This window comes from Nomascus leucogenys, chromosome 16, assembly GCF_006542625.1.
Source record: "Nomascus leucogenys isolate Asia chromosome 16, Asia_NLE_v1, whole genome shotgun sequence".
Classification (NCBI taxonomy): Eukaryota; Metazoa; Chordata; class Mammalia; order Primates; family Hylobatidae; genus Nomascus; species Nomascus leucogenys.
In genome coordinates, this window is record NC_044396.1 from 76,637,499 (window position 1) to 76,663,615 (window position 26,117).

The 26,117-nt window shown below is 46.1% G+C and overlaps 1 protein-coding gene across 7 annotated transcripts in view; it reads right to left on the reverse strand.

Moving 5' to 3' along the window:
- The window catches only part of MTSS1 (MTSS I-BAR domain containing 1), a 180,288-nt gene that overhangs the window by 20,703 nt on the left and 133,468 nt on the right, over positions 1-26,117 (reverse strand). For 4 of the 7 annotated variants that reach the window (XM_012507918.2, XM_030795150.1, XM_012507912.2 and 1 more), the window contains exons 4-7: positions 19,511-19,595; positions 17,975-18,066; positions 13,764-13,838; positions 9,235-9,246 (exon numbers count right to left, since the gene is read on the reverse strand). In XM_012507918.2, coding sequence (XP_012363372.1) covers positions 9,235-9,246; positions 13,764-13,838; positions 17,975-18,066; positions 19,511-19,595 — 264 coding nt within the window. The remainder of the gene's footprint in view (positions 1-9,234; positions 9,247-13,763; positions 13,839-17,974; positions 18,067-19,510; positions 19,596-26,117) is intronic. The other 3 variants (XM_003256187.3, XM_003256188.3, XM_030795151.1) reach the window with 1 other exon arrangement.

Genomic DNA, 26,117 nt, shown 5'->3' on the forward strand with positions numbered 1-26,117 from the left:
CCACCTCAGAATGTTCTCAACTGTCATGTAGGACGGCAAACAGAAGTCGGGAGACACCAGATTGAGACACATTGTGTTTGACCAAACTTGCTTGGTGGGCTTTGATTATGGTAGCAATTTAAAAAAATAACAGCCTGGGCTGGGCTGGTGGCTCACGCCTCTAATCCCAGCACTTTGGGAGGCCACGGCAGGCAGATCATGAGGTCAGGAGTTCAAGACCAGCCTGGCCAATATGGTGAAACCCCACCTCTACTAAAAGTACAAAAATTAGCTGGGTGTGGTGGCACATGCCTGTAGTCCCAGCTACTGGGGAGGCTGAGGCAGAAGAATTGCTTGAACCTGGGAGGGGTAGGTTGCAGTGAGCTGAGATCACACCACTGCACTCCAGCCTGGGCAACAGAGCAAGGCTCCATCTAAAAAATAAATAAATAAATAAAATTAAAAGATAACAGCCTATGATTGTCAGAAATTGGAAAAATGTATGTTTACTTCCTTTCATAAGTTATAAGGCACATGTCTATCCATAATTAATAATGCTGACTTTAAAAAATATATCTACATAGGAAAGAAAAAGAGGCCACAGAACCCAGTGTTATCTAATCTGGAAAATATAAATTTAAATTATCCTATGATTATAGCAAAGTTATTTTAAATATGTATTATAATTAAAGGACTCTCAAATTGTAGCATTCTAAAATAAGTATACTCTGTAAAGATTGCTATAATTATAGTCAGGACATTTCCATTCAGGATAGATCATAAGCTAAAACCACAATGTTTATTTATTAAATTCACTAACACAACATGTAATTACATTTGTTAAAAAAAAAACTGTGAAATAAATTATTTCATGTCCCAGTTGGATATACTGGTTTTAAGACAGAGTGATCTTTTGATGTCCACAAATTCAGAGTTGTGTTGATACTGATTTAATATACACAAAAGCCCATTCACTTCACTCCCATCGGCAGTGTTAGGAGAGTCACCACTGACTCCTTGAGCACCGGTCCTGGCTATTCCAGCTTCCACAGACTTGACTCCATCCTCTTGTCTCACCTCTGCTACCTCCACCCTCACTGGGCCATCACGATCTCTCACCTGAACAGATGTCAACGGCCCCTAATGTCTCACCGCAGACTGCACTTGGACTGGCTCTCCCAGAGCAGCCCTGGGTTACTTTCTTTCTTTTCTTTCTTTTTTTATGAAACAAGAGTCTCGCTCTGTTGCCCAGGTTGGAGTGCAGTGGCGTGATCTCAGCTCACTGCAACCTCCGCCTGCCAGGTTCAAGAGATTGTCTTGCCTTAGCCACCCAAGTAGCTGAGATTACAGGCGTGTACCACCATGCCCAGCTAATTTTTGTATTTTTAGCAGAGACAGGATTTCACCATGTTGGCCAGGCTGGTCTCGAACCCCTGGCCTCGAGTGATCCACCTGCCTCGGCCTCCCAAAGTGCTGGGATTACAGGCATGAGCCACCACACCCGGCCGTGGATTACTTTCAAAATGCAAATATTCTCACTGCTTTTCAACAGCTCCCATTGCTCTCAAGAAAAGTCCAATGTCCTTTACGTGGCCTGCCCTGCAAGGCATGAAAGGTCATGCCTGTCTACCTCATAGCCTCAGCCTTTGTGAGCCATTCTCTCCCTCTCTCCTCTCCCTCTCATCCTCCAGGGCCTGGGCCCCTTCCCATCTTCACTCCACTCTCCCTCTGCTACCTTTGACTCTGGGATACGAGCAATTGTCAGATGCACCATTATTTTCCAGACCACTAAGAAAGGAAAAAAAAAACCTACCGATTAAACTGTGACACACCATTGATTGTAAGACACACCCTGATTGGTGAGGTGTAAAAATGGGGGAAAGTGTCTATCTTGGAATGAAATAGAGTATGTGTGAGTCAGGGGCAGGTGACTAACACCTTTTATCCTACAAGTCTCGCTTAATTCTCGATCCTTCAAGGAATCCCGCCGTGAACTTTCTCCCCAGATTAGGCTTCTCTTACTTGATCTCTGAAGTCCCTTATACTTATTCACAGCACTACCCCTGGTTTGATTTTCATCTTTATTTCTCTAGTTATTTGATTGACGTCAGTCTCCTCTAGTCAGGGGGCAGTCCCATGGGGGCAGAACCCATGAATGCTTTTGCTCAGTACTGTATCTCCTCAGTCAGCACACTTGCCTGGAAGGTGGCAGGTGTTCAAATATTTGTAAATGAATCAAGCACTGATACAACTTGACCAAGTTTGCTCACTGGCCTCAGCCATCATGCCCTTAAATGGCCTAATGCTTCAGAACCACCCAATTCCAGGACCACCAAGCAGCCAAGAGGAGGAGGGAGGGGGTGCCTTTGATGGGCTTCCCAGACAAAATTCTTGAGCAAAGAATTGCTTTTGGCTTTCTTCTGTAATATCTTAGGCATCTTCAGTCTTGAGTTTTTTTTTTTTTTTTCCTGGTGCTAGTTTCCAGGTCTTGTGTATTCACACTGGGGAATTCTGATGAACAGCAGCCAGGAGCCCCTTATCCCCCAACCCCAGGGGAAATGATGATGATTCTCTTTGCAGAAAATGTTCCTGGGCAAAGCATTGTGAATGCACCATGTCATGGGCCAAGGCAGCACCCCTAAAGAAGGAAGGAATTTTTTTTTTTTTTTTTTTTTTTGAGACAGAGTCTCGCTCTGTTGCCTAGGCTGGAGTGCAGCGGCACAATCTCAGCTCACTGAAACCTCTGCCTCCTGGGTTCAAGACAGTACGTCCGATTAATTTTTGTATTTTTTGTAGAGACAGGGTTTTACCATGTTGGCCAGGCTGGTCTTGAACGCCTGACCTTAAGTGATCTGCCTGCCTCAGCCTCCCAAAGTGCTGGGATTACAGTGTAAGCCACCACACCCGGCCACAGAAGGAAGGAATTTTTAAGTGAGGAAACTTTAGAGTTTTCTGGAATGAAATACAGATCCTGTATCAACTTCAACACTTGCATTTTATTTTCCTTAATCATTACATAACACATTCAAGGCAGGAATGAATACCCCTTTTGATAGATGGGGAAACTGAGACTGAGGGAGGCAAAGTGGTGTGCACAGGGCTGCAATCACGAGCACTAAGCTAGCCACGGGCACGGCTAGAATCCAGCCCCAAGTCTTTCTCATTCTGGAGATGAGGTTCTTTGTGTTTCCTACTCACAGCAAACATGAATGCTGGGAACCAGCTGCCAGGGAGCTAAACAGCTGATCAAAAAGCCAGTGAAATGTGATTCGTGTTATCTGTACTGGCCCCAGCCTCTTCAGACACAAGCTGCACTCACATGGTAAGCTTCATGGCTCAACAAGCCAGCAGCTGTTCTCCGGCAAAGGGCTCTCCAATGGGGAAGAGCAAACCCAGGATACGTTGGGCCAAGAATGCTGCCAGGAGTCAGCAAAACACGCCAAGTCCTTTCTTTCTTCGGAGAGAGGTGTATGGAGAAGCCATTAGAATCCTGCAAAATGACTTTCACCTGCCCCTGACTCACACATACTCGATTTCATTCCAAGATAGACACTTTCCCCCATTTTTACACCTCACCAATCAGGGTGTGTCTTACAATCAATGGTGTGTCACAGTTTAATCGGTAGGTTTTTTTTTTTCCTTTCTTAGTGGTCTGGAAAATAATGGTGCATCTGACAATTGCTCGTATCCCAGAGTCAAATGAAACATGGGATATAAATACTAAAATACAAAATATAAATCCAGAAATGGACATGCAAGGTGACACTGGAGATTAGAATTTGGAATGAAAAATTCTGTCTTCCCAGCAAAAGGAGGCTATCCTCATTATCCCTTTGTAAGTCATCTTCTACCCTTAATAACCCACAGTGGGTTTTGACTGATTCCCAAAAGAAAAATCCAACCCGAAATCAAAAGATAGATTTGATTAGATAAGACTGAAGGCTTTTAGCCTTAAAATTTTTCAAACAAATTCAATTTCCGTTATTTTTCAACCTACTGTGCCCCAGTTTCCCTTTACCTGTGGCATGTAAATAATAACAGTATCGAGTTCACAGGGCTGCTGGGAGGGGAAATGAACTAATCCACATGAAGCATTCAGAACAACGCCCGGCACGTGCTGAGCACTCACTAAATGTCAGGCACTATCAGCTGCCACCACAGCATCTCTGAAGTTGTCCTTCTGACACTGGGTAGTTTAGCAGGTGATAGTATGCAGGGTAGGGTGGGTTTTGTTTGTTTGTTTGTTTGTTTGTTTTTTAAAGAGAGCTTTCAGTTCAAGGTCCTTTTTGATGTAAGAAAATGGAAAAGATCTCATGATTCTTTCACTACAAGTAAGAGTTTTATCATCAAGATTCTTCACTGGTCCCTGGGCAATCAGTTGTTTATCAAAGCAAAGGATAAAAAGAGACATTTCAGAGAACAACTAAAAAACGTCCCAGGCCAACCTGCAGCTCACCATCCAGAGTGTCTCCAACAGAGCATCCTCACGGCTCCAAAATGCTTCTTCCTTTGTGGTTAAAGAAATACTCCACCATCTGCCAACCTGACTACCGGATCCAGAAATTTACCATCGCCTTCAACTCTTCCTTCTTTCATTTGAATTTCTCCTAAGTAGCTCTTGAATCCACCTGTCTTCCTCTCTATCTCTGTGGTCACTTCCCTGAGCCCAGGCCACCATCATTTGTCACCTAGACAACAACCACCACTTGCTAACTGGATGTCCAGTTAAGCCACAGTCTAATCCAAATACACACTGTCACGGTGGAATTATCTAGAAGCCAAAAAGGCTTCAAGGGCTTCAGCAGAGTCCTGAACATCTTTAATGTAGTAAACAAGGCTACAATCTGCATTCTTTTTAAGAAGCCAATCATTGTAAATGCGGTGCTTTCCTGTGTTCTGCGAGTGCTTCTAGAGAATTATTAAACTTGATGGGCGAGGGGGTCATAGAAAACCCCAAATTTGTGTTCAGCTGCGCAGAAGTGTGAGGAATCTGAGGACCCCACTTGTGGCTCGTGACTGAATTTGGGGCAGTCTCACGGGACGGAACTCTTAGCTTGTGGGGTCTACACTAACACTAGGTAGTGTCATAACTGAATAGGACAGCCAGCTGCGGTCAGAGAATTGATGTTGGAACATAAATGCATTCTTCGTTCTGGGGAGAGCTTGAGTGTAGATGCTACTTTTACCTCCTTAGCAGCTAACAGAGTCTAGCACAGAGGAGGCTTGTCACACCCCTTTCCTGAATGAATGAAAGAACAAACTAATAAATGGAGGCTGGAGCGTTTTGCAGGACTCATCTGCAGCAGTCAAGGATGTTTATGAATGGAAGAATGGCACCAGGCGTGAATCAATTAGTCCTACGAAAACCATGAATGGCTGATGGGTTGCAACTCAAGAGAGGCAGCAACTGCTTCCCCACCCTGCCATTCCATCAGGCTTTGCCCATCCCGTTAGTATTCTCTAGGGAGATGAAAACCATATTATGCAAGGAATAAATATTTCAAGCAAGTTGTCTGTTTCCTTCTCTGCTGTTTTGTATTTGGTCAAAAAGTAATGCTAAGAAAAATACTCAGCTCCTGGCATGCCTCCATACTCTACATACCTCTCCCCTATCCCTGAATGCAGCCACAGGGAAGTCAGGTGCACTGCACCTTAACAGTCCTATTGTGTACAGGCACACCCAGGGCATTCTGAGACCAGAGTCATGGGCAAGGCACTCAAGGAGCTGTGTCTACGTGAGGTTTTACCGGAGACAAGCTTTGCAAAGGGAGAGTTCATAGCTCCAGGCTTCTGGTGGATCTGTTTGGCTTGTGTTTACCTAGACTCCTCAGTTATAAAATACATCTAATAAATAGCCCAGTCTCCGAAGGCTATACGCATTCACCTGAAATGCAACGTCCCTCTGCAGTAGATTTCTTTTCTTTTATTTTGGAGACAGGGTCTCACTCTGTCGCCCAGACTGCAGTGCAGTAGAGCGATCTCGGCTCACTGCAACCTCCGCCTCCCAGGTTTAAGCGATTCTTCTGCCTCAGCATCCCAAGTTGCTGAGAATACAGGTGCACGCCACCACAGCCAGCTAACTTTTGTATTTTTAGTAGAGATAGTGTTTCACCATGATGGCCAGGCTGGTCTCAGACCCATGACCTCAAGTAATCCTCCTGCCTCCGCCTCCCAAAGTGCTGGGATTACAGGCATGAGCCACTGTGCCCGGCCTTGGAGGAGATTTCTGAGTTAAATTCAGACATCTATGGATTCAGGTCAAGGGCAGCTTTCTGATCGTCACAATAGGTCTAAGGGTAAAATTCTACCACCCCTGCTTCCACCCAGACAGAAGGGGTCTGGCTGTGCCTACATTCTGTATTTTCTCATCAGCCTTCTAAGCCCTGGGCTTGGCCTTGAAGAACTGGCTGGAACCATCCCACCGTCTGCTCCTTGTTCTTCCTCCTCACTCCACTGACATCCCTGTGGGAAGGAGAGCTCCTAGTACTCTCCCTCTTCAAAAATCAACGGGGGTGGGGTTGCAGGGAATCTAGACAGATTCAATTTTTACCACAGAGGCAGAACCATTGATCCATTGACTGCAGGTCTCAGGGTCATTCTGAGAGTGCTTTCTGCTGGTTTTGTAAACACAAGCAACATTCCTGTGGGTGAGTGCATAGGCTGCATACAGCTGGGGGATGAGCAAACCACTGTGCCTAGGGGAAAGGATTCACATTTCACAGGCTTTTTCCAAGAAAGGAAGAATGATGTGGAGAGGCATTTGGGGTCCACTTTGGAGTCTGATCAGAATTGAGGCCCAGTGATTGAACCATCCTGGAGGCAGGTCAGTGTGGGGTGGGGAGACACGGTCCAGGAAGCCAGAGGCTGAGTAGCCAGGGGTCACTATGATTCTCTATGCACACAGTCCACCCTTGGTGGGACGACAGCCCTGCCTCAAGGCTGTCCCTGGAGCATCACACACAGTGTGACACGTCTACCCTTCACCACTGTTGCTGGTGCTCCTTTCTAAATGACAAGAGCCATGTGTTGGTGCATGCTGTCCTCTCTACCTTGAATATCCCCTCCTCATTCTTCAATAGCTGACCCCTCATCCTCCTCCTCATTATCACTACTCTACCCCCAGGCTTAGCGAGGCTCCTTCCTCTCTGCCCCCAGGTTACACCTTATGCTTATATTCATCCCAGCACTGGCCGGCAGGGTGGCTCACACCTGTAATCCCGGTACTTTGGGAGGCCAAGGCAAGAGGATCACCCGAGGTCAAGAGTTCAAGACCATCCTGCCTAACATGGCAAAACCCTGTCTCTACTAAAAATAGAAAAATGTGCTGGGTTTGGTGGCAGGCACTTGTAATCCCAGCTACTTGGGAGGCTGAGGCTGGAGAATTGCTTGAACCCGGCAGGCGGAGGTTGCAGCGAGCTGAGATCGTGTCACTGATCGTGATGGGGTTTTGCCATGTTGGCCAGGCTGGTCTCGAACTCCTGACCTCAGGTGATCTGCCTGCCTTGGCCTCCCAAAGTGCTGGGATTACAGGCGTGAGCCACCACGCCAATGCACCCGGCCGAGCCAATTCTTAAAAATAATTAAAGAATTATTTTTTTCTCTCTGTATAAATATTTTAAACATTTATGAGAGCTACAAATCATATAGCTTTTCTTGTGTCTTTATAGCCAAATTCACTGTGGCTTTGCCCTATGAACCAGCCCCTACAAGAGAAAAAATTAAAGGGGGTTGCAGAGATTTGTCTTTGAAAGATAAGCAGAATCTTTAGAACTTACAAAGTCAAAAGGCTATATAGTTACTTTATTCATTCCAAACTGACTTCCCATCATTTCAAATAAATAAAATGCTCTATTTACTCCATGAACTGACTCATGCCAGGTTCTCGGCAAAGGTTCCAGTAAAACTCAAGACTCAAGGGACTGTGTCCTCAAAAGGCTATGTACTATATGATTCCATTTGTATAAAATGTCCAGAATAGGCAAATCCACGGACAGAAGGCAGATGAGTGGTTGTCAGGGTCAGGGTGGGTGGGGAGACTTTGAAACAGGGAGGGACTGCTTAATGGGCATGAGGTGTCTTTCGGGGATAATGAAAATGTCGTGAAATTAGATAGTGGCGATGGTTGCATAACACCATGAATGTACTAAAAGCCACTGAAACTTATACTTTAGAACGGCTAAAATGATAAATTCTGTGATGTGAATTTTACTGCAATAAGCAAAACAGTGGCTGTGTCTTACCTTCCTTCCAAAGGTTTACTAGAAACTGTGCAAGCTGTTTCATAATCACAATGTTGAGAACTGGAAAGGATGATCCTTTTTAAAGTTGGGGAACCACTAGCCCAACATCGCCATGAGGGGAAATAGAGGCAGATGGGTGTCCCCTAAGATAGTGGGCCGTGTCAGCCCCAACCATCAAAGGAGACCTTTGTGCACTGGGTTTGCTGTAAATACAGAAGCCACTTCAAAAGCCTCTTTGGAGCTGTTCAGTAAAATGCTCAGAGAACACCTGGGCACACTCAGGCAAGATAAACCACACGGACACCTCGCAGACAGACCTCCCAGGACAGAGGGACAGCAACAAGACTCCAAAAGCAACTTGAAGTTTTGGCAGCATGATCACCCACAGAGTGAAGTTCAACATTCAGTCAAGAAGAATCATTCTGATTACTTAACTGGAAGATCTGATACTTCTGAAATGAAACATTTCACAAACTCTACTGAAATAAGAAATACTTTTGATTTATTTTTTTAAAAATGAATCATTGGTTATGGAAAGAACTATATGGTCTCGCAGAGAGGACAAAGTTAAAGATGTTTTGCAAGCTTAACACAACCAAATCTGATTTGAGAATTATTTTGAGGCTTGCAGCTCTATGTTTTGTGGCATAAATATATACATACATATATACACAGGTATATATGTATGCAAAAATGCTTATTTACTGTGGAAATGACAGTTTGAGTCACTCTGTATTTCTTTTTTCCATGAGTCTAATATTGAATTACGATGATTCAAAGGCTCTCAGAGTGTTGTGCTAACATTGTGAATGGCTAAACATCCAAAAAAGAAAACAATTAAAACACAACGCACACACAATTTTCTTAAAGTTGTGGAAAATTAGGTAGGCACAGTTGATTGTTTTGAGCTGGTAGGAAAACCTGGGCAGCTAGCAGAGGTCTGGACAACCACGGAAAGCCCACAGCAAGGACCACACCGTGAGCAGCCACCAGAGATTTGGGATGGTAGACTTACCAAGAGTGTCCACTGGCGGGGGGGCACACGGTGAGAAAGTGCAGGATACACAATTGACACAAAAAGGAAAATAATAAAGTCAAACCGGTATTCAAGCAGCAGCAGTCCTACCTTTGTTTCATGTGTTAAACAGTCCATGGCTCGCCACCACATTTTCTATTAGGGCTGATTAAACCCACATTCCCCTTCTCTGTCTTACTAACATTCCTTCCTTCTCATCTAAACAAAACCTTCCCAGTTAGTAATGACCACCCCTAGAGAAGACAGCAAGGATTTTTAAAAAGAGAGATGAAGAATATATACCCAGAAGAAGCTAAGCTTTGGCAAGAAAACCTTTCGAGTGTCATTTACCATCACTTGAAAAATATCTAGGAATTCTTAGGAAACAAAGCTTAGGGTGGGATGAAAATGGAAAAAAAAAATTAAAGAGTTTAAAATTGTAGTATAACAGCAAATACTATTCTAGGATAGAACTCTGTCTGTTTATTACATTTATAACGTTGGTTTTGCGGCCTCTAGTGGAAAGTGATAGAGTCAACTATTTAAATATCAGCTGTGCAGTTAACATATTACAATGTTCCAGTTTTCTCTCTCTCTCTCAAGAAAAGTCCCTGCTGGGCGCGGTGGTGTGTGCCTGTAATCCCAGCTACTAGGGAGGCAAAGGCGGGAAGATCCCTGAGGCCCAGGAGTTTGAGGTCAGCCTAGGCCACCTAGTGAGATGCTGACTCAAAAAAAAAAAAAAAAATCAAGACTTCTTAGATTTAATGACGTCATAGTAATAAGTGAACAATGACCATAATAAGCACCTAATGAATGCTGGCCATTATTATTTTTAAAAATCCCTTATAAACTTTTTGTAGTTACAGATGGAAACAGAGGCTTTACAAGAATTAATTTTTTTTTTTTTTTTTTTTTTGAGACAGAGTCTCCCTCCGTTGCCCAGGCTGGAGTGCAGTGGCATGATCTTGGCTCATTGCAACCTCCACCTTCCAGGTTCAAGCAATTCTCCTGCCTCAGCCTCCCGAGTAGCTGGGACTACAGGCGCCCGCCACCGCGCCCGGCTAATTTTTGTATTTTTAGTAGAGACGGGGTTTCACCATGTTGGCCAGGATGGTTTCCATCTCTTGACCTCATGATGCGCCCGCCTCAGCCTCCCAAAGAGCTGAGATTACAGGCATGAGCCACCGCACACAGCCCAGAATTAATTTTTAATTTACATTGATAGTAACATGGGAGCTAAATGAGAATAAGGCTGCTGAGTTCGTATGATCGGGTGGCACACGTAGGTAGTAAATACAATGTAAAACACCTCTCATTTCCGATGCTCTCTCTTACTTTTCCCCATTGGGTCATGGTCAACTCCAAGACCTCCAAGGCAATGAGCTGATTATCATGAAGCAGGAAGAGGGCTCAAGAGACACTGTTCAGAGCCCAGGGTTGCTGGGTCTGCTCCACACCATCTCCCCAGCATCCTGCTGCCTCTGTCCCTCCACCTGTCGGCAATGCTGGCTCTGCCCTGTGCTCTTGACCCTGTGCACAAGCCCAGAATTCCTCTGAGGGTGAGGACTGGCTAACTCCTTGCCTCATGTTTACTTCTAGTAGGCATCCGACAAGCTTGCCTTCAAGAAAAACAGGCACACTCATCCACAGCCATAGCATATTCCAAGTTGCTAAAAAATGATTTTGAGATAAAACCTACCAAAGGCAAACCATTGAAAGTTTCTGGATGGAAATATTTAAACAACTTTAGATTACAAACTACCTCTCTCTATAGTAGGAAAGAGTCAAAGAATGTGATAAAAGGTGGTATCTGCAGAGTAAGAACGAAAGTGAGACACTCACAAAAAATCACATCCGTGTGTGTCTGCCCACGTCAAGGATGGTGGTAAAACCATGCTTACAGGCACAAAGGCACTTGAAATGCTAAAAGGAGAGTCCGAAGAATTTTTAGATCAAAGATTAGAGTTTTTGAAAAAGGCGTGGCAGGAAGCTGCTTGAGAATCTCCTGGAAACGTATTAAAAAGGAAGTGATTATCTGGCTGCATACATCAGATTCCCTCTATCAGGACAAAAAAATGTATCCAAAACCTTCGTCCATCCGAATGCATGGTGCGTCAAAAGGAACTGCTAATGCTTTTACAAACCAAGGGTCCGGGAATCTGCCACTTGAAGGAGATTAAACAGATCCCTTGAGGTTTTCTAGTAGAAAGGGAAATGTCAGCTAACCAGACCCCTAAACAACTGAAAGCCTCAAATAACCAGATTCCTTCCAGCCCTTAAGTGTGTTTTCTTCAGTCCATTCTCAGCCATACATATGCCTCCTAGGAGAGCTCTCCATAAAAGAGTCCAGTCCGAATGTGACTCTAGTACCTTTCAGAAGGCTGCTTTCATCCCAGAAATATACAAATAGAAACACCTGGTCCAAAACTGCACTTCACAGATTTTAGAAAAAAATCTTTATAAAGGATAGAAATAAAAATTATTTTCTGGTTGTATCTTGAAGTAACTAGAAATTCTCTAGAACATTCCAAGCTATGGATCTGACCGATCTCGTGGACCTAAGTCCACCATGTGGAAAAGACATGGTGCCAGAGACTGCCGGTGTAAGGCCGTGGCTGAGAAGACAGATGCTTCAGAAACCCCTGATCCCAGCCTCCATTCTCTCATCCGTCAGGCCAATGTGCCCTAAGAAACCACACAACTAAATGCCAATCATTCCAAAGTCCCAGGGCCAGATGCCTCTCTTCATGTTACGCACAGTCCAGCATCCCGTGGGTCCCAAATCTTCCTATCCAGCCTTGATAGGGAGCTTATTATCCTGCAGGCAGCCTGAGCCAGTGCTAGGAAGGTCTAATTGCCAGAAACTTCTTTTGATGTTGCACTGCAATCACCCTATCAGGCTTCACCCAGAGGTATAAATTCTGCTAATTGGGCAATGCCAGTGACTTTGAGTGACAGAGGAGGACCAATTCAGCCTCCATGCAGAATTTAGATAAAAGGATTATCACTGCAGCCAAGAACTTGGGGCCTCTGAAAAGTGAGTGGTGGAAAAGCTGAGGGAAAATAGCTACTTTTTCTTCCTTCATCCTTTTCACCAAACTCCCAAACCTTTTCTAAGCCTAAGCATCTTCCCTGGGCCATCTCTCCCAGCCCAGGAATCCTTCCTCTCTCAAAGCTGCCAACCTGTCAGTTACGTGGAGTTCAGCCCCAAACTGTGACCAGCCTGCTCTCCTCCAGGCCTCGGACTTCATGGAATATAGTAGTAATTTTACTTATAAATGTTTACCTCTACAGTCACTAAAATGTTACCATGTCACAAACCCTACTACTTGTCAAACACTAGCTCCCAGGTGCCCTGGTCAGAGAGGATACAAATCTGAGAAGCTCCAGACTAAAATAAAACATACGAAAGAAACTGCTGGGGCCAATGCTGATGGAAAATCCGATTGTGGGTGAAAATTCTGCTGCCTTTATCTCAAAATGGGTTTATGGCTGTTGTGAAAATTCAGGGTGGGGGGCTCATTTTATAGAAATGTTCAAGGTTAAAAACTGTGTCCTATCATCACCCCACTACACACCACCCTCCACGATCCCATCTCTCCAAATGTATCTTCTTCTATTTCCAACAGAGAACTGCTGGTTTAGGGGAAAGAAGATTCAGGCTGGGGGATCCCATCTCGAAAAGGTTGTCTCAAATTAATGGTAAACACCACCCACAGAGCAGCCTGACGCAAGAACCCCATCTTATCAGCTGTGAAGCAGCAGATTCAGAAACTTGGTGTCAAAGAAGAATAGACTGGAAGGAATGTCGCCTTCTCTAGCTCAGGATAAAGTCCCTACGTTTTTAGGTGGTAGTAAAATGTCACAAGTGCTTGCAAAGTGGATGCTGCTAGATTTTTCTCTCCGAACTCCCAGTCCATTCTGGAGGAACAAAGATGGGTCAAAGATCTGACGATTCATTGGTTTGCGAAGGAGGATAAACAAGGACATGGGGGAAAGGCATCTTGCCTGGTTTTGCTCAGTGATAGATTATCAAGCTCCTCCCCATGAACACCATGGAAAATCCCCTGTATGGCCATGACTACCAGCTTCCCCTGCACCCATTCCTAGCATTCTCACAAGACTTAATAAAGGGTTTTGAAGATTATAGGCTGTGAAAGCTGCAGGAGAAAATGACATAATTTCTGTAATAATCACTAGAGAACATTTGCATAAAGGCCTTTCTGCATTATCCCAAGGCTTCTAAGAAATTTATAGGTATCATTACAAAGCACAATAGGCATGGAAACTGTCAAACTTGGAAGACAAAGGTTAGGGAAGGAACACGTCAAGTACCACTTGACAAGGGCCTCAAATTAATACCTATTCTGCACTTTGAGAATGTGAACTCAGATAGGTCCTATTTGCTCCCATCTGTTTTCCAGGGCCGTCATACTTAAGGAAGTCTCTGAAGTGAACACCTTTCACTTCAAAAACAAATCAAGCACTCCATCAGGAAGTAACATCAGTAGCAGAATTGTAGGAGTTACCTTTTTTTGCTTTCTTCTGCAGTTTCAGCGTATCCGAGGACTTCTTTTTTATCTCTTGGCGGGCTTTCTTATATTCTAAGAGAAAGCAGAATATGCAATAATTTTACCACTTTGCTTAACAGAAAATATGTTAGGAACAGCCATTACGTTTGTAACAGAAAGCATAAACTGTGACATGCCATCAATGGCTTTATCAGAATACAATATAATAATCCATGATGACATTTACAACCAAGGGGCTAGTGACACACAAACAAATGCACAGTGGTCTTGCCCTGTCATATTCACTCATACCAGCTTTGAGGGGAGGCTCCATTTGGGAATACTTTTTTTTTTTTTTTAAGACGGAGTCTTGTTCTGTGGTCCAGGCTGGAGTACAGTGGCATGATCTCGGCTCACTGCCACCTCCACCTCCCAAGTTCAAGCGATTCTCCTGCCTCACCCTCCTGAGTAGCTGGGATTACAGGGGCCCACCACCACACCCAGCTAATTTTTGTATTTTTAGTAGAGATGGGGTTTCACCATGTTGGCCAGGCTGGTCTTGAACTCCTGACCTCAAGTGATCCTCGGCTTCCCAAAGTGCTGGGATTATAGGCATGAGCCACCACACCCGGTCGGGAATACTTCATAAAAATGAAAAAAATTCACAACTTCTCAGCTCAAGTATCTGGAAAGATTTTTCAATATTATCTACTTTCCCAAGACCCAAATCCACAGTGTTTTGCAAAAACAAACAAAAAACAAAAAACCCCTATGTGGAAAAGATGCTGGCCAGATGTTAAAATCCAGAAGAAGTGTCTCATACAGCAGAAGAAGATAGATCACACAGTGGGGAGACTGGGCAAGAAGAACCAGCTGCCTTACTTTCAGCATGGATCCTGTGGCTAGATACCACAAACATCTCAGCGGGGCAGTCCATGTGCACCACATCCCCTGCCAACCGCTTTCTCCTCCATCACTGGCCCATTCGCAGACTGCCCCATTTCTGTTGCAGGCATCCTCATCATCCAGACATAGACACCTGGGATGATGGTCACCTGTGACACTTTTCCCCTTTGCTGCCTTCACAGTCAATTAATTGCCAATTGCTGTACATTTCACCTTGGCCAGCTCCCTTGCAGCCAGCCCTGAGGTTTCCCTTCTACTGGCCCTAAGCCTATTCATACACGCCTGGAATCACTGTGCAGCGTGGCGGCTCTCCACTCTTTTCTGGCCACTCCCCCATCTTCCCTGCCTATCTGCATGGTTTTCTCTCTGGCTAGGGCACCTTCACCGCTCTAACATCAGTGTGATGAAACCATGTCCATTCACTGGGATCCCTCCAAATGGTGCCTCGTTTTCTAACTCCTCAACCAAACCTCTCCAACCTCTGGGACTCCCTGTATCTCTCTCCCCCGACATCCTGTGCTCTGCCCTACAGTCTCTCCTCCCACTACAAGCTCCCCAAGGGAAGGAGCAGTGTCTGGGTCACGTCTGAGCATCCTGGGCTAGCAGAGTGGGTTGCGTGTGGCTGCTACTTGGGTCGCGCTCCCTGAGTTAAAGGCTGAATCGAAAAGATGAAAGAAGTGCTGTGTCACCGAGGCTGGGGGTCAGGGGCTTTGTACCCCACAACCTCTTGGCCCCTGTGCAGAGAGGCCACTTAGCAGGTATGCAGGGCCGGACAATGGGTCTCAATTCACATTCAGGCCTAGGTTCTTCATCTCTGTATGTGACCCCAAAGAAGAAAATTGAGACGTGCTTCTCTGTATGCAGTGGGAATGGAAAGGAGGGGGAAATATTCCATGAAAATCAAGGGACCTGTGTTTCATTGGATGAGCAGAGCTCTCTGCAAGACCAGCTGCCTTCTCCCAATGGGCTGAGCACAACCACTCTTATAAAAGGCCTTACACATCCAATTTGAAGTCTCAGCTTTGCTGTACCAGCAAAGGAGAACATTTAATAGAGAAGAAGGAGGCTCCTGCAGGGTGGTGGGGGCCCAAAAGGCCTCTGAAGGCTGCACCAGCTCCTCACACAGACAGAGGGTGAGGAGAGACCCATGCAGGAGGGCAGGCTCCCTGAGGGCAGGGGCCTAGCTGGCTGCTTGTCTACTGCATCCCCAGGGTCTCAACCAGTCCCTGGCATGCAGCAGATGCCTGACAAATACTCAGCCAATGAATGAGCCAAGTCAGCCAACACAAAGCGAATTGGGCCAAACATAAACTATCAACTCTTTCCCCATCTGAAAAAAAATTTCAAATGGTTCTATTTTCTTTTACCCAATGAAAAGTACAGATGGATAAATCCCGTGAGCCTAAGAAAATTCATGATGTGATTAACACACAATGGGATCCAGTTAACATCCTCTGAATTTGCCTCTCTCCCTAACTTCAAGTTAGGGTAGGGGGGATAAAAGATTATATATTAACTTTTTTTTTCTTGAGATGCAGTCTTGCTGTGTTGTCCAGGCTGGAGTGCAACAGTGCGATCGATCTCAGCTCACTGCAGCCTCCGCCTCCTGAGTTCAAGTGATTCTTGTGTCTCAGCCTCCCGAGTAGCTGGGATTACAGGCACGCAACACCATGCCCAGCTAATTGATTTTTTGTATTTTTAGTGGAGACGGGGTTCTGCCATGTTGGCCAGGCTGGTCTTGAACTCCTGACCTCAAGTGATCAACCCGCCTTGGCCTCCCAAAGTGCTGGGATTACAGGCATGAGCCACCATGCCTGGCCTATATTAACTTTTAATATAACTGCTAAGTATTTGGCTATTGTACCCATACTTCTGAATCTCAACACAAATAAGCCATCACCCTCCCTGGTTCTTTTATCAAAATGGTTTGTTGAAGTTCTACATAAGACTGATTTCCAATAACAATGAAGACACGACTTCAGGAGTCTATTATCTGTGATAGACAAAGTTAAAGGACATGTATGAAAAACCAAGACCAACTTATTTATTTCTGTGGCTCCAGGGCATGCACAGGCATGGAATACGGTTAAGTACTCAGTAGCATAGGTGTATCATGAGGGGAGGGATGAATAATTTGAATGAATGTGCAACTTTCTGGTGGCTACTGATAGTTGCTGGGGACATAGAATGATTTTCATTATATAACTTGAAGCAGGCAGAATAAACCATCCCCATAGTCACAAAGAGGCCTGTTTTAGGAGCCACCATTCACACTCCCAGAGCACCTGGTTGGGTCTTCATTGCAGTCTTTTACTTTGCTTTGTAACAGGGTTAATTTATTTCTGTTTCAGTAGATACCACACTCATCCTTCTGTAGCCCCCACAGCCCCTAGCACGTAAAAAGCATCAGAATGAACAGGGGATGAGAAGCTCTTACGAAACAGTCTGGTTGGCCTGTGTGAAGGGAACACAAACACCCTCACTCAAAAGCATCAGTGCTATTCGCTCTGCAGATTACACTTAGTTCCTCTCATACCATCAAGGTCCCTGACAACTAACTCAACCAGTTCACAAAGACTTGTCCCACCTACCTGGGACAATGTACGAAGAGAATGGGCAGGAGACCTAGGATAAGCTTATATCATTAAAAGTCTGGCTTTCAAAATGTGCTGAAATGCCTTAAGTATGAATGTTCGGCATTTAAACCTGCCATTATGATTTACACTTCTTTGGAGGGTTAGGGGGAGGCAGTGTCTTGCTCTGTCACCCAGGCTGGAGTGCAGTGGTGCAATCTCTGCTCACTGCAATCTCCGCCTCCTGGGTTCAGGAGGTGGAGCAATTCTCGTGTCTCAGCCTCCCAAGTAGTTGGAATTACAGGCATGCACCACCACACCTGGCTAATTTTTGTATTTTTAGTAGAGATGGGGTTTCAACATGTTGGCCAGGCTGGTCTCAAACTCCTGACCTCAAGTGATCCGCCCGCCTCGGCCTCCCAAAGTGCTGGGATTACAGGTCTGAGCCACCAGGCCCACCCTGTGATTTATTCTTAATTCAGCTGAATACAATTCATGCCACTGAGGGATCAGACTATCAGCTGCTGAATGTTGGTTCACACCAAAGAAACAGCACTCAGCCTTGCAACGGGATCACTTTGCTCTCCTCATCCCCTGACACGGACGTGCCTACAGGAGAGCAGGGACAGAGTGGGTCCTTAGCTGTTTTGGTGACACCAATAAACCTAGCAGAGGGGCCAGGCAGCAGCTGGCAACTTCCCCCAGCGGCCCCCAGCGTGCGTTGATGCGCTATATGTCTCGCCTCTGTACCTTTTGCATGGTCTTTATCCAGCTGGTTGGCCACTTTCTTCCATTCTTCCATCTGTTCTTGAAGTGGGTTTATCAGACAATCAATTAAAGCGCTTTTACACAAGCAGGGGGGAGAAAAGGAGAAATTAAACGATACATTCTGTTGTCAGGATTTAAATGTGGTTGTCAAAACATACCTAAATCACAATTACCTGAAACTGACACTTTCATCTAAACCCCTGGGCTCCAGAACAGCCATGTTCCAAGAATGCTTTTCTTTTAAGACAGAGTCTCGCTCTGTCACCAGGCTGGAATGCAGTGGTGCGATCTCGGCTCACTGCAACCTCCACCTCCCAGGTTCAGGCGATTCCCCTGCCTCAGCCTCCCAGGTAGCTGGGACTACAGAAGCACACCACCATGCCCGACTAATTTTTTGTATTTTAGTAGAGACGGGGTTTCACCATGTTGGCCAGGATGGTCTTGATCTCCTGACCTCATGATCAGCCCGCCTTGGCCTCCCAAAGTGCTGGGATTACAGGCGTGAGCCACTGTGCCCAGCCCCAAGAATGTTTTTCAATGACTATTAAGAAGCTGTCAACGTGACTGGTGGGAGTGACCCTTCTTCCCATTTTCCCTGTGATATTCCAGTGTTTGTACTAACAAGCCAAGTTGCAGAACCACAGGGGTCACCCCTCTGAGAGCTGCACAACACGGACCCCCAAAATGCAAAGACACCTGGGCCTTATCTCAACCCCAGTGGAGACTTTGAGGGTGGGGCCCAGCATCACTATTTTTAAAAAAGACCCACAAGATTCTGCTGTGCATGCGGCATGACAGGTCATAAATACACACTAAGCGTGCACAGCCTGGAGAAAGAGAAGAGTGAAGAGACCCAGAAAATTCTCGAGCTGCACTGCCAGCCTCGGGGTTACTGAGGGGTGAAGGTCTCTGCAGGTGCGCCCCTTCATTTTGTGCAGTCTCCCAAACAGAATCATGTAAAACTGCTGAATGATGCTGATCTGCTTGAAAAGCAATGTCCATTTTCACTTGAACATTTGTAACCCAATTCCGGTGCGAGCTACTACCATTTCTTCCCTATTCTGGATGCCTGGAAGCCAGACGGGAAGCTGGCGGTGTGGAGTGTTCTGTGAGCTGCCATATCCCTCACTGAGTCTGGAGGATGCACACAGGATACCAAGGCACATCTCACTCTCCAATTTTGCAGCCCCTCTTCTTATGAGGCTCCCGCAGGGCAGTGGAGGCCCAAAAGGCCTCAGCAGGCTGCACCGGCTCCTCACACAGACAAAGGGTAAGGAGAGACCCATGCAGGAGCACAGGCTCTGTGAAGGCAGGGGCCTGGCTGGCTGGTGGTCTGCTGCATCCCCAGGGCCTCGACCAGTGCCTGGCATGCAGCAGATGCCTAACAAATACTCAGGCAATGAATGAGCCAAGTCAGACAGGTTGTGGGGATTTAAATGCTGTGTGCCACGCATGACTGCTTCCTTAACCTGAAATCTGCAAGGGTGTTGGCGATCGGGGCCGAAACATGCTCCTCACCTCGAAAACTGCCTCAGCTTGGCTTCAATGCTTCTGTGCCTCATGCACATCCTGGTGAGAGCAGATCCAATCTCCCTGGTCCCACCTGAAAAAGCAACAGAGGCCAAAGGTGAGGGATAGAAGACTAGCAGGGATCATGGAGGTCTTTAGAGAACTTTACAAACAAGTCAGATTTCACCACATTGTAAAATCTAAGCCACCATCTTTAGAAGCTTCTCACCATGCCCAGGTGTGCATACACACAGGCACACGTAAACATGTATGTACGTATGGTGACAGATTTCTGTATCACCAAAACTATCATCAAAGGCTGCTCCTACTATATACCACACTCTGATAGTTTTTATTCCATCTGATTTTTTTGTAATGCTGATTGTAATCTAAAAATTGACTTTACAACCTATAAATCGACCATGACCTATAGTTTGAAAAATACTTCTCATGAAAGATAATCAAGATAGTATCTGCTGTTTAGGGAAAAGCTGTAGTTTTTCTCAACAATTCTGACAAAATAATCCTCTTAACATTATTTAGAGCAGCCAAGGCAGCCATGCTAGCTAATTATTTCACGACAATGTTCTAGAATACAAGTAATTCAGAGAATAGCAAGGCTAAAGCAAAATGAGGTAATAGGACTTTTTTTTTTTTTTGAGATGGAGTCTTGCTGTGTTGCCCAGGCTGGAGGGCAGTGGTGCAATCACAGCTCACTGCAACCTCCACCTCCTGGGTTCAAACAATTCTCCTGCCTCAGCCTCCTAAGTAGCTGGGATTACAGGCATGTGCCACCACACCCAGCTGATTTTTTCATTTTTTTTTTTTAGTAGAGACAGAGTTTCACCATGTTGGCCAGGCTGGTCTTGAACTCCTGACCTCAGGTGATCCACCTGCCTCAGCCTCCCAAAATGCTAGGATTACAGGCATGAGCCACCATGCCCAGCGAGTAATAGGACATTTTTTAAATGGGCTTGGGCAACACCAGGGAACAGAGGTCTTCAAGCTCAGCAAATACTGAAGGAAGTTGCAGCCCAGTTTGATTTTCCCGAAATTCTCCTCATACTTTTCCCCTTCAGGCACACCTTCTCTAAGATTATTTTTAAAGTTCTTCTCTTCCTTCTCCCTCTTAAAAACAATGCTTGAATCAGCATTTACTGGGGCGTGGGAGAGCAAATTATAACCACACATGGTAATTCTGCACTGAACACCGGAGGGCACAATTATGCACATTATGAAAACACTGGTGCTTGTGAATTTGGGGAAAAGTGTCAAATAAAGCACTACTTTTAACAGACAAGACCTTCAGGGGAAAGCCACAGGGATTTGTGGCAGGTTTAACCACGTGGAATTGGTAAAAGAACATTCCCTCTCTTATTAGTACTCGTGACATTACTATGGATTGGATTTTCCTGTGCCCTCACTTCTAGAAATAAATCCCCATTTCCTATTTCAGCTCCACCTGTTTTCCATTTTATTTTGCAAAACCATCAGGTTTCAACAACTAAATAGTAGTAACTGTGACATATATACCATATATTAATATTTCTATATTTTATTTCAGTCTGAAGAGAGAAACTGTCTTAGGGCAATGCCTCTATTCCTCTAAAAACAGGGTTTTCTCAACCTGGACAATATTGACATCCTGGGCTGAACGCTGCTTTGTTGCTGGGCTGTACTGGGCTGTGCAGTGTGAGATGTTTAGCAGTATCCTTGGCCACTACCCACCAGAAGTCAATAGCAGACTTCCTTTAACCCCACCCCCAGACTTGTGATCCTCCAAAATGCCTCCAGAGAGTACCAAGTGTTGGGCAACAAATCATCCTGTTGAAACCACTGCTGTAAAAGAACCCAAGCGAGGGCCAAGTGTTGCCCGAATCTGACTTTTATGACCAGAGTCTCTTAAAAATGTACCTGCCTCCAAAGAGCAGGGGATGCCATGGCCATCTCAGCGTTGCCATCTACCACTGTTCACACCGGGGAGAGCCAGCAGAGGGCGCCGTTTTCACACTCTGCCCTGCCTTCTGCGCTCTCCAAGTTCTGAGCTTTTTACCGCATATAAGCAAAGACGAGGAACATTTTATCCCCCAGGAAATATTTCCTATTTCTTTCTGGGCCTTCGTTTGATTAAAACTTAATAACCCGGCCACACAAGGAAACTGGCACACTCACTCATTGATGGTAGGAGTGTAAACTACTACTTTCCTGGAGCAAAATGTGGTAGCGTCTATCAAGAAAAGCCTTGGAAGATTTTTCTTTGACCCAGCAATTCTCATTCTAGAAATTTAACCTGTGGAAATGTTTAAGAGTGAAAGAAAGTCCCTACCTACAAGGGTAGTCATTCGAAATGTTGTTCACAGCGTCAAAAGACTGGAAACAAAATCCCATTACAGGGATCTGGTTAAATCAACCACAGAGCACCACCATGCGATGGAATTGCACGTGGTCATTTAAAACACTGGAGAACAACGTTTAACGTTGCAGGAAGATGTACAGCGCTTAGGATGCGCCAGGCACTGCTATGAGTACTCTGCACACTTCAACTCATTTAATCCTCGCAGCACCTCTAGCCGCGTCGGTACTGTGACCATCCCATGTTATAGAAAGGAAAAATGCCCAAGTGATTTGTCCCAGGTTACGTCGCTAGTAAGTGGAACTCAAACCTAGGCTGAAGCTCCAGCGTCTATGCATTTATCCCCTCGGGTATACGGCACTTGTTATGGACAAAGGGAGATGGGACAGAGCAGAGACGAGAGCCTAGAACAATGTACACCAAACCTATTGGTCTACACGCTATTACGGGTGTTAGTGCTTTACAGCCAGCTCTCACATTTTGCTTCTAGAGCCTGGCCCTGTCTAATTGGTACCACAGGGATTGCGCTCCATCCTTGCTAAGCTACTATAGGGAGTTCAGGGATGGGGAGAGCTGCTTCATGGATAATTCATGCCGCAGTTTCCTCAAGATAGAATTATGATGTTGGAAAAGATCATCTCAAATATCAGTGCCCCCACTCTGTTTCTCTGCTTCACTACTTCTGTCACCTTCCCAGGTATTTCCCATAGATTGCTACTGGTCACTTATTATCCCCAGGAAAGCCCAAGGCTTCTCAGAAACAGATGAACTGGCCGGGCTCAGTGGCTCATGCCTGTAACCCCAGCACTTTGGAAGGCTGAGGTGGGCGGATCACCTGAGGTCAGGAGTTCAAGACCAGCCTGGCCAACATGATGAAGCCTCATCTCTACTAAAAATACAAAAATCAGCCAGGTGTGGTGGCACATGCTTGTAATCCCACCTACTTGGGAGAAGTAGCTTGAGAATCGCTTGAACCTGGGAGGTGGAGGTTGCAGTGAGCTGAGATCGCGCCACTGCACTTCAGCCTGGGCAACAGACTGAGGCTCTGTAACAACAACAGGAAAGGAAAGGAGAGGGGAGGAGAGGGGAGGGGAGGGGAGGGGAAGGGAGGGGAGGGGAGGGGAGGGGAGGGGAGGGGAGGGGAGGGGAGGGGAGGGGAGGGGAGGGGGAGGGGGAGGGGAGGGGAGGGGGAGGGGAGGGGAGGGGAGGGGAGGGAGGGGAGGGAGGGGAGGGGAAGGGAGGGAAGGGAAGGGGAGGGGAGGGGAGGGGAGGGGAAGGGAAGGGAAAGGGAGGGGAGGGGAGGGGAGGGAAGGGGAGGGAAGGGGAGGGGAGGGGAGGGAGGGAGGGGAGGGGAAGGGAAAGAGGAGGGGAGGGGAGGGGAGGGGAAGGGAAGGGAAAGGGGAGGGGGGGAAGGGAAGGGAAAGGGGAGGGGAGGGGAGCGAAGGGAAGGGAAGGAAAGAGCTGAACTATGGTACAATAACAACAATTTCTACACATAATGTATGTGGCTCCACCACTGTGCCTCTGTAGAACAGGAAGCCCTAGAGAGGAGAGGAAACAAAGAACCACAAAGAAAACTTCCAAACAGCAGTGTCTGTCCAACTGGCAAGAGGACAGGAGGCAGATGACATCCTCTGTGGACCCCAGGACTGAGCTATTAGAATCACTGCTGATCTCGGCAACATGGGGCACCCTAAAAATAGGTCCATCTGTGGAAGTGCTTAACGTCTTATGCTCTTCCTAACCCTTGCAAGAACTTAAAACAAAAATCAGCAGGTTTGAATAAGCTTCAGAGGAAACTGGCTTGTGCTACAAAGACAGAGAAGACATCTGGAAGAGCTCCCATTTGCGAGTGGGCATATTTATGGAAACAAACGGCTGGCTGAGGCACACGCAGCAGCTTGAGTGAAGACAAGGCCCTACTTCTGTGTTCTCGGCACCTAGCTCTGGTGTTGAATAAAGGAACCGACATTTACCATTTTGAGAGCAAACCACCAGGCTGGCCCTATCTGGAGGCAGGACCAGGGACTGGGTTTGTATTTTGTTTAATCCCCACATACTTGTTTAAAAGATATAAAATAAAAACAAGATGCTTAATCTTAGCAAAGTTCTATATTGATTCCTGGTCAGCCTAGAGATACAACGCTGTATTCATTTCCCTTTGCTGCTGTAATAAATGACCACAAGCTTAGTGGCTTAAAACAACAGAAGTTTATTATCTTATATTATAGTTCTGGAAGTCAGAAGTCCAAAATCAGTTTCACTGGTCTAATATCAGGGTGTCAGGTACCACAGGGCTGGCATTCCTTCTGGAGGCTGCTGGGGAGAATCTATTTCCTTGCCTTTTCCCACTTCTAGAGGCTGCCTGCACTCCTTGGCTTGTGGCCCCTTTGTCCATCTTCAAAGCCAGCGGTGCAATCTACTCCCTTCTCTGACCTCTGCTTCTGTCCTTATATCTTCTCTCTCCGCCTCCGATTTTCCTGCCTCCTTCTTATGAGAATCCTTGTGATTACGTGGGACCCACCTGGATCATCCAGGATCACCTCCCTGCCTCAAGACCTTTAACCACATCAGTACACATCAGCAGAGAACCCTTTGGCCACGTACAGTAACATTCACAGGTTCTAGGGATTAGAACGTGGACATCTTTGGGGCATCCTTATCATGGCCATTAAAAAAAGTTAAGAGTTGTGAATCTGGAGAGTGTGGCAGGGTACTGTGGCTGACTGCAGCACCCATTCGCCCTCACATGATCAGTCTAGGCCCATGATGCTAACTCCATCCCCTTTGGCAGTGGCTGGTTCGGGGATGGGACAAAAACATGGAGAGGAGGCTGCTGGGGAGGCCTCTGGGGAAAGTTTTCCTGATCTTAAGAGAAACACACCAAAGGGCTCCACAGGCCACAAACAAGGAAGCAGACTGTGCAGCTGCTGCCATCAGCCATCCTATGGCCATGGGGACACCCGCCTCAGGATGACACTGCTATGGACAGAAGAGAGAAAGGGCCTGAGTCTCCAGTGACGTCCCTGAGCCACCACCCTGAACCTGCTCTTCCTCTGGGCTTGGCATCCCTGTTTTGCAAGCATATTCATTTTCTTATTTTTAGAGCCACTTTGATTTGGTTCTGCTTCTTGAAAGGAGAAGAAAGAAAGGAGCAATGGCCTCTCATGCTTCTTCCCAGAACCAGGAACCAACGCGTTGCTAAAAGAAATCTAAGTTGGTCACTTGATGCCACTGCTTAGAGATGCACAAATACTTTATGGCAGAAACATAACCCTGCTCAATGTGGTACATGTAAAAACTTTCCCCCATAATGAGCAAATGCTTTTCTAATAAAGCAGCACAAAATCAGCCAGTATGATCTGTGGGTGATCTGTGAAGGAATCATCAGTGGAAAGGAAGAAGTGAACCATCCAGGGGCTGGGCTGCCAAAGCATGACTGCTGAGGCCCAGCACCATACATTTTGCATATGAAGACATACACTCCACAAGCATCCACTGAATATTTGTATTGGCTTTTGGGGGCTGCTGTAACAAAGCACCCCAAACTGGCTGGCTTAAAGCAACCATAGTTCTGGAGTCTAAAAATCTGAAATCCAGATGTCGGCAGGGCCGTGCTCCCTCTGAAACCTACAGGGAGAGTCCTTCCTTGCCTTCTCTGTGCTGCTGGTGACTCCAGCATTCCTTGGCTTGCAGCTGCATTGTTCACATTTCCGCCTCTGTTGTGCTAGGCTCATGGCCTGTGTGTGTCCATCTTCCCATGAGATGAGTGTGAAGCCATTCCTCTGCATGTGTGTCCAAATTTCCCTCTTCCTATATAGACCCCAGTCCTATTGGATTAGGGCCCATCTTAATGACCTCATCCTAACTGGATTACACCAGCAAAGACCCTGTGTCCAAATGGTCACATTCACGGGCGCCAGGGATTAGGACATCAACCTATCTTTCCGGGGGTGCACTGCACACCATGGCCCGTGTCCTACCGTGCAGCAAAAACTAATGTGATTTCAAGGACGGTGAAGACAGGTGCCAGGCCCTTGAGCAGCTTACAAAGACTGGTTGGAGGGACACAGATAAAACGGTGCAGGGAACACCGTCCTGACAGCAACCCTCTGTGGTAGGCATTATCAGCCCCTTGTTACAAATGAAAACACCTGAGGCTCAGAAGGGTTAACAACCTTGCTGAGGGCCACATAGGCGGTCAGCAGTGGAGCCAAAATCCAAGCCTGCTTCTACGGATACCAAGGGCTCTCTCTCTCACTA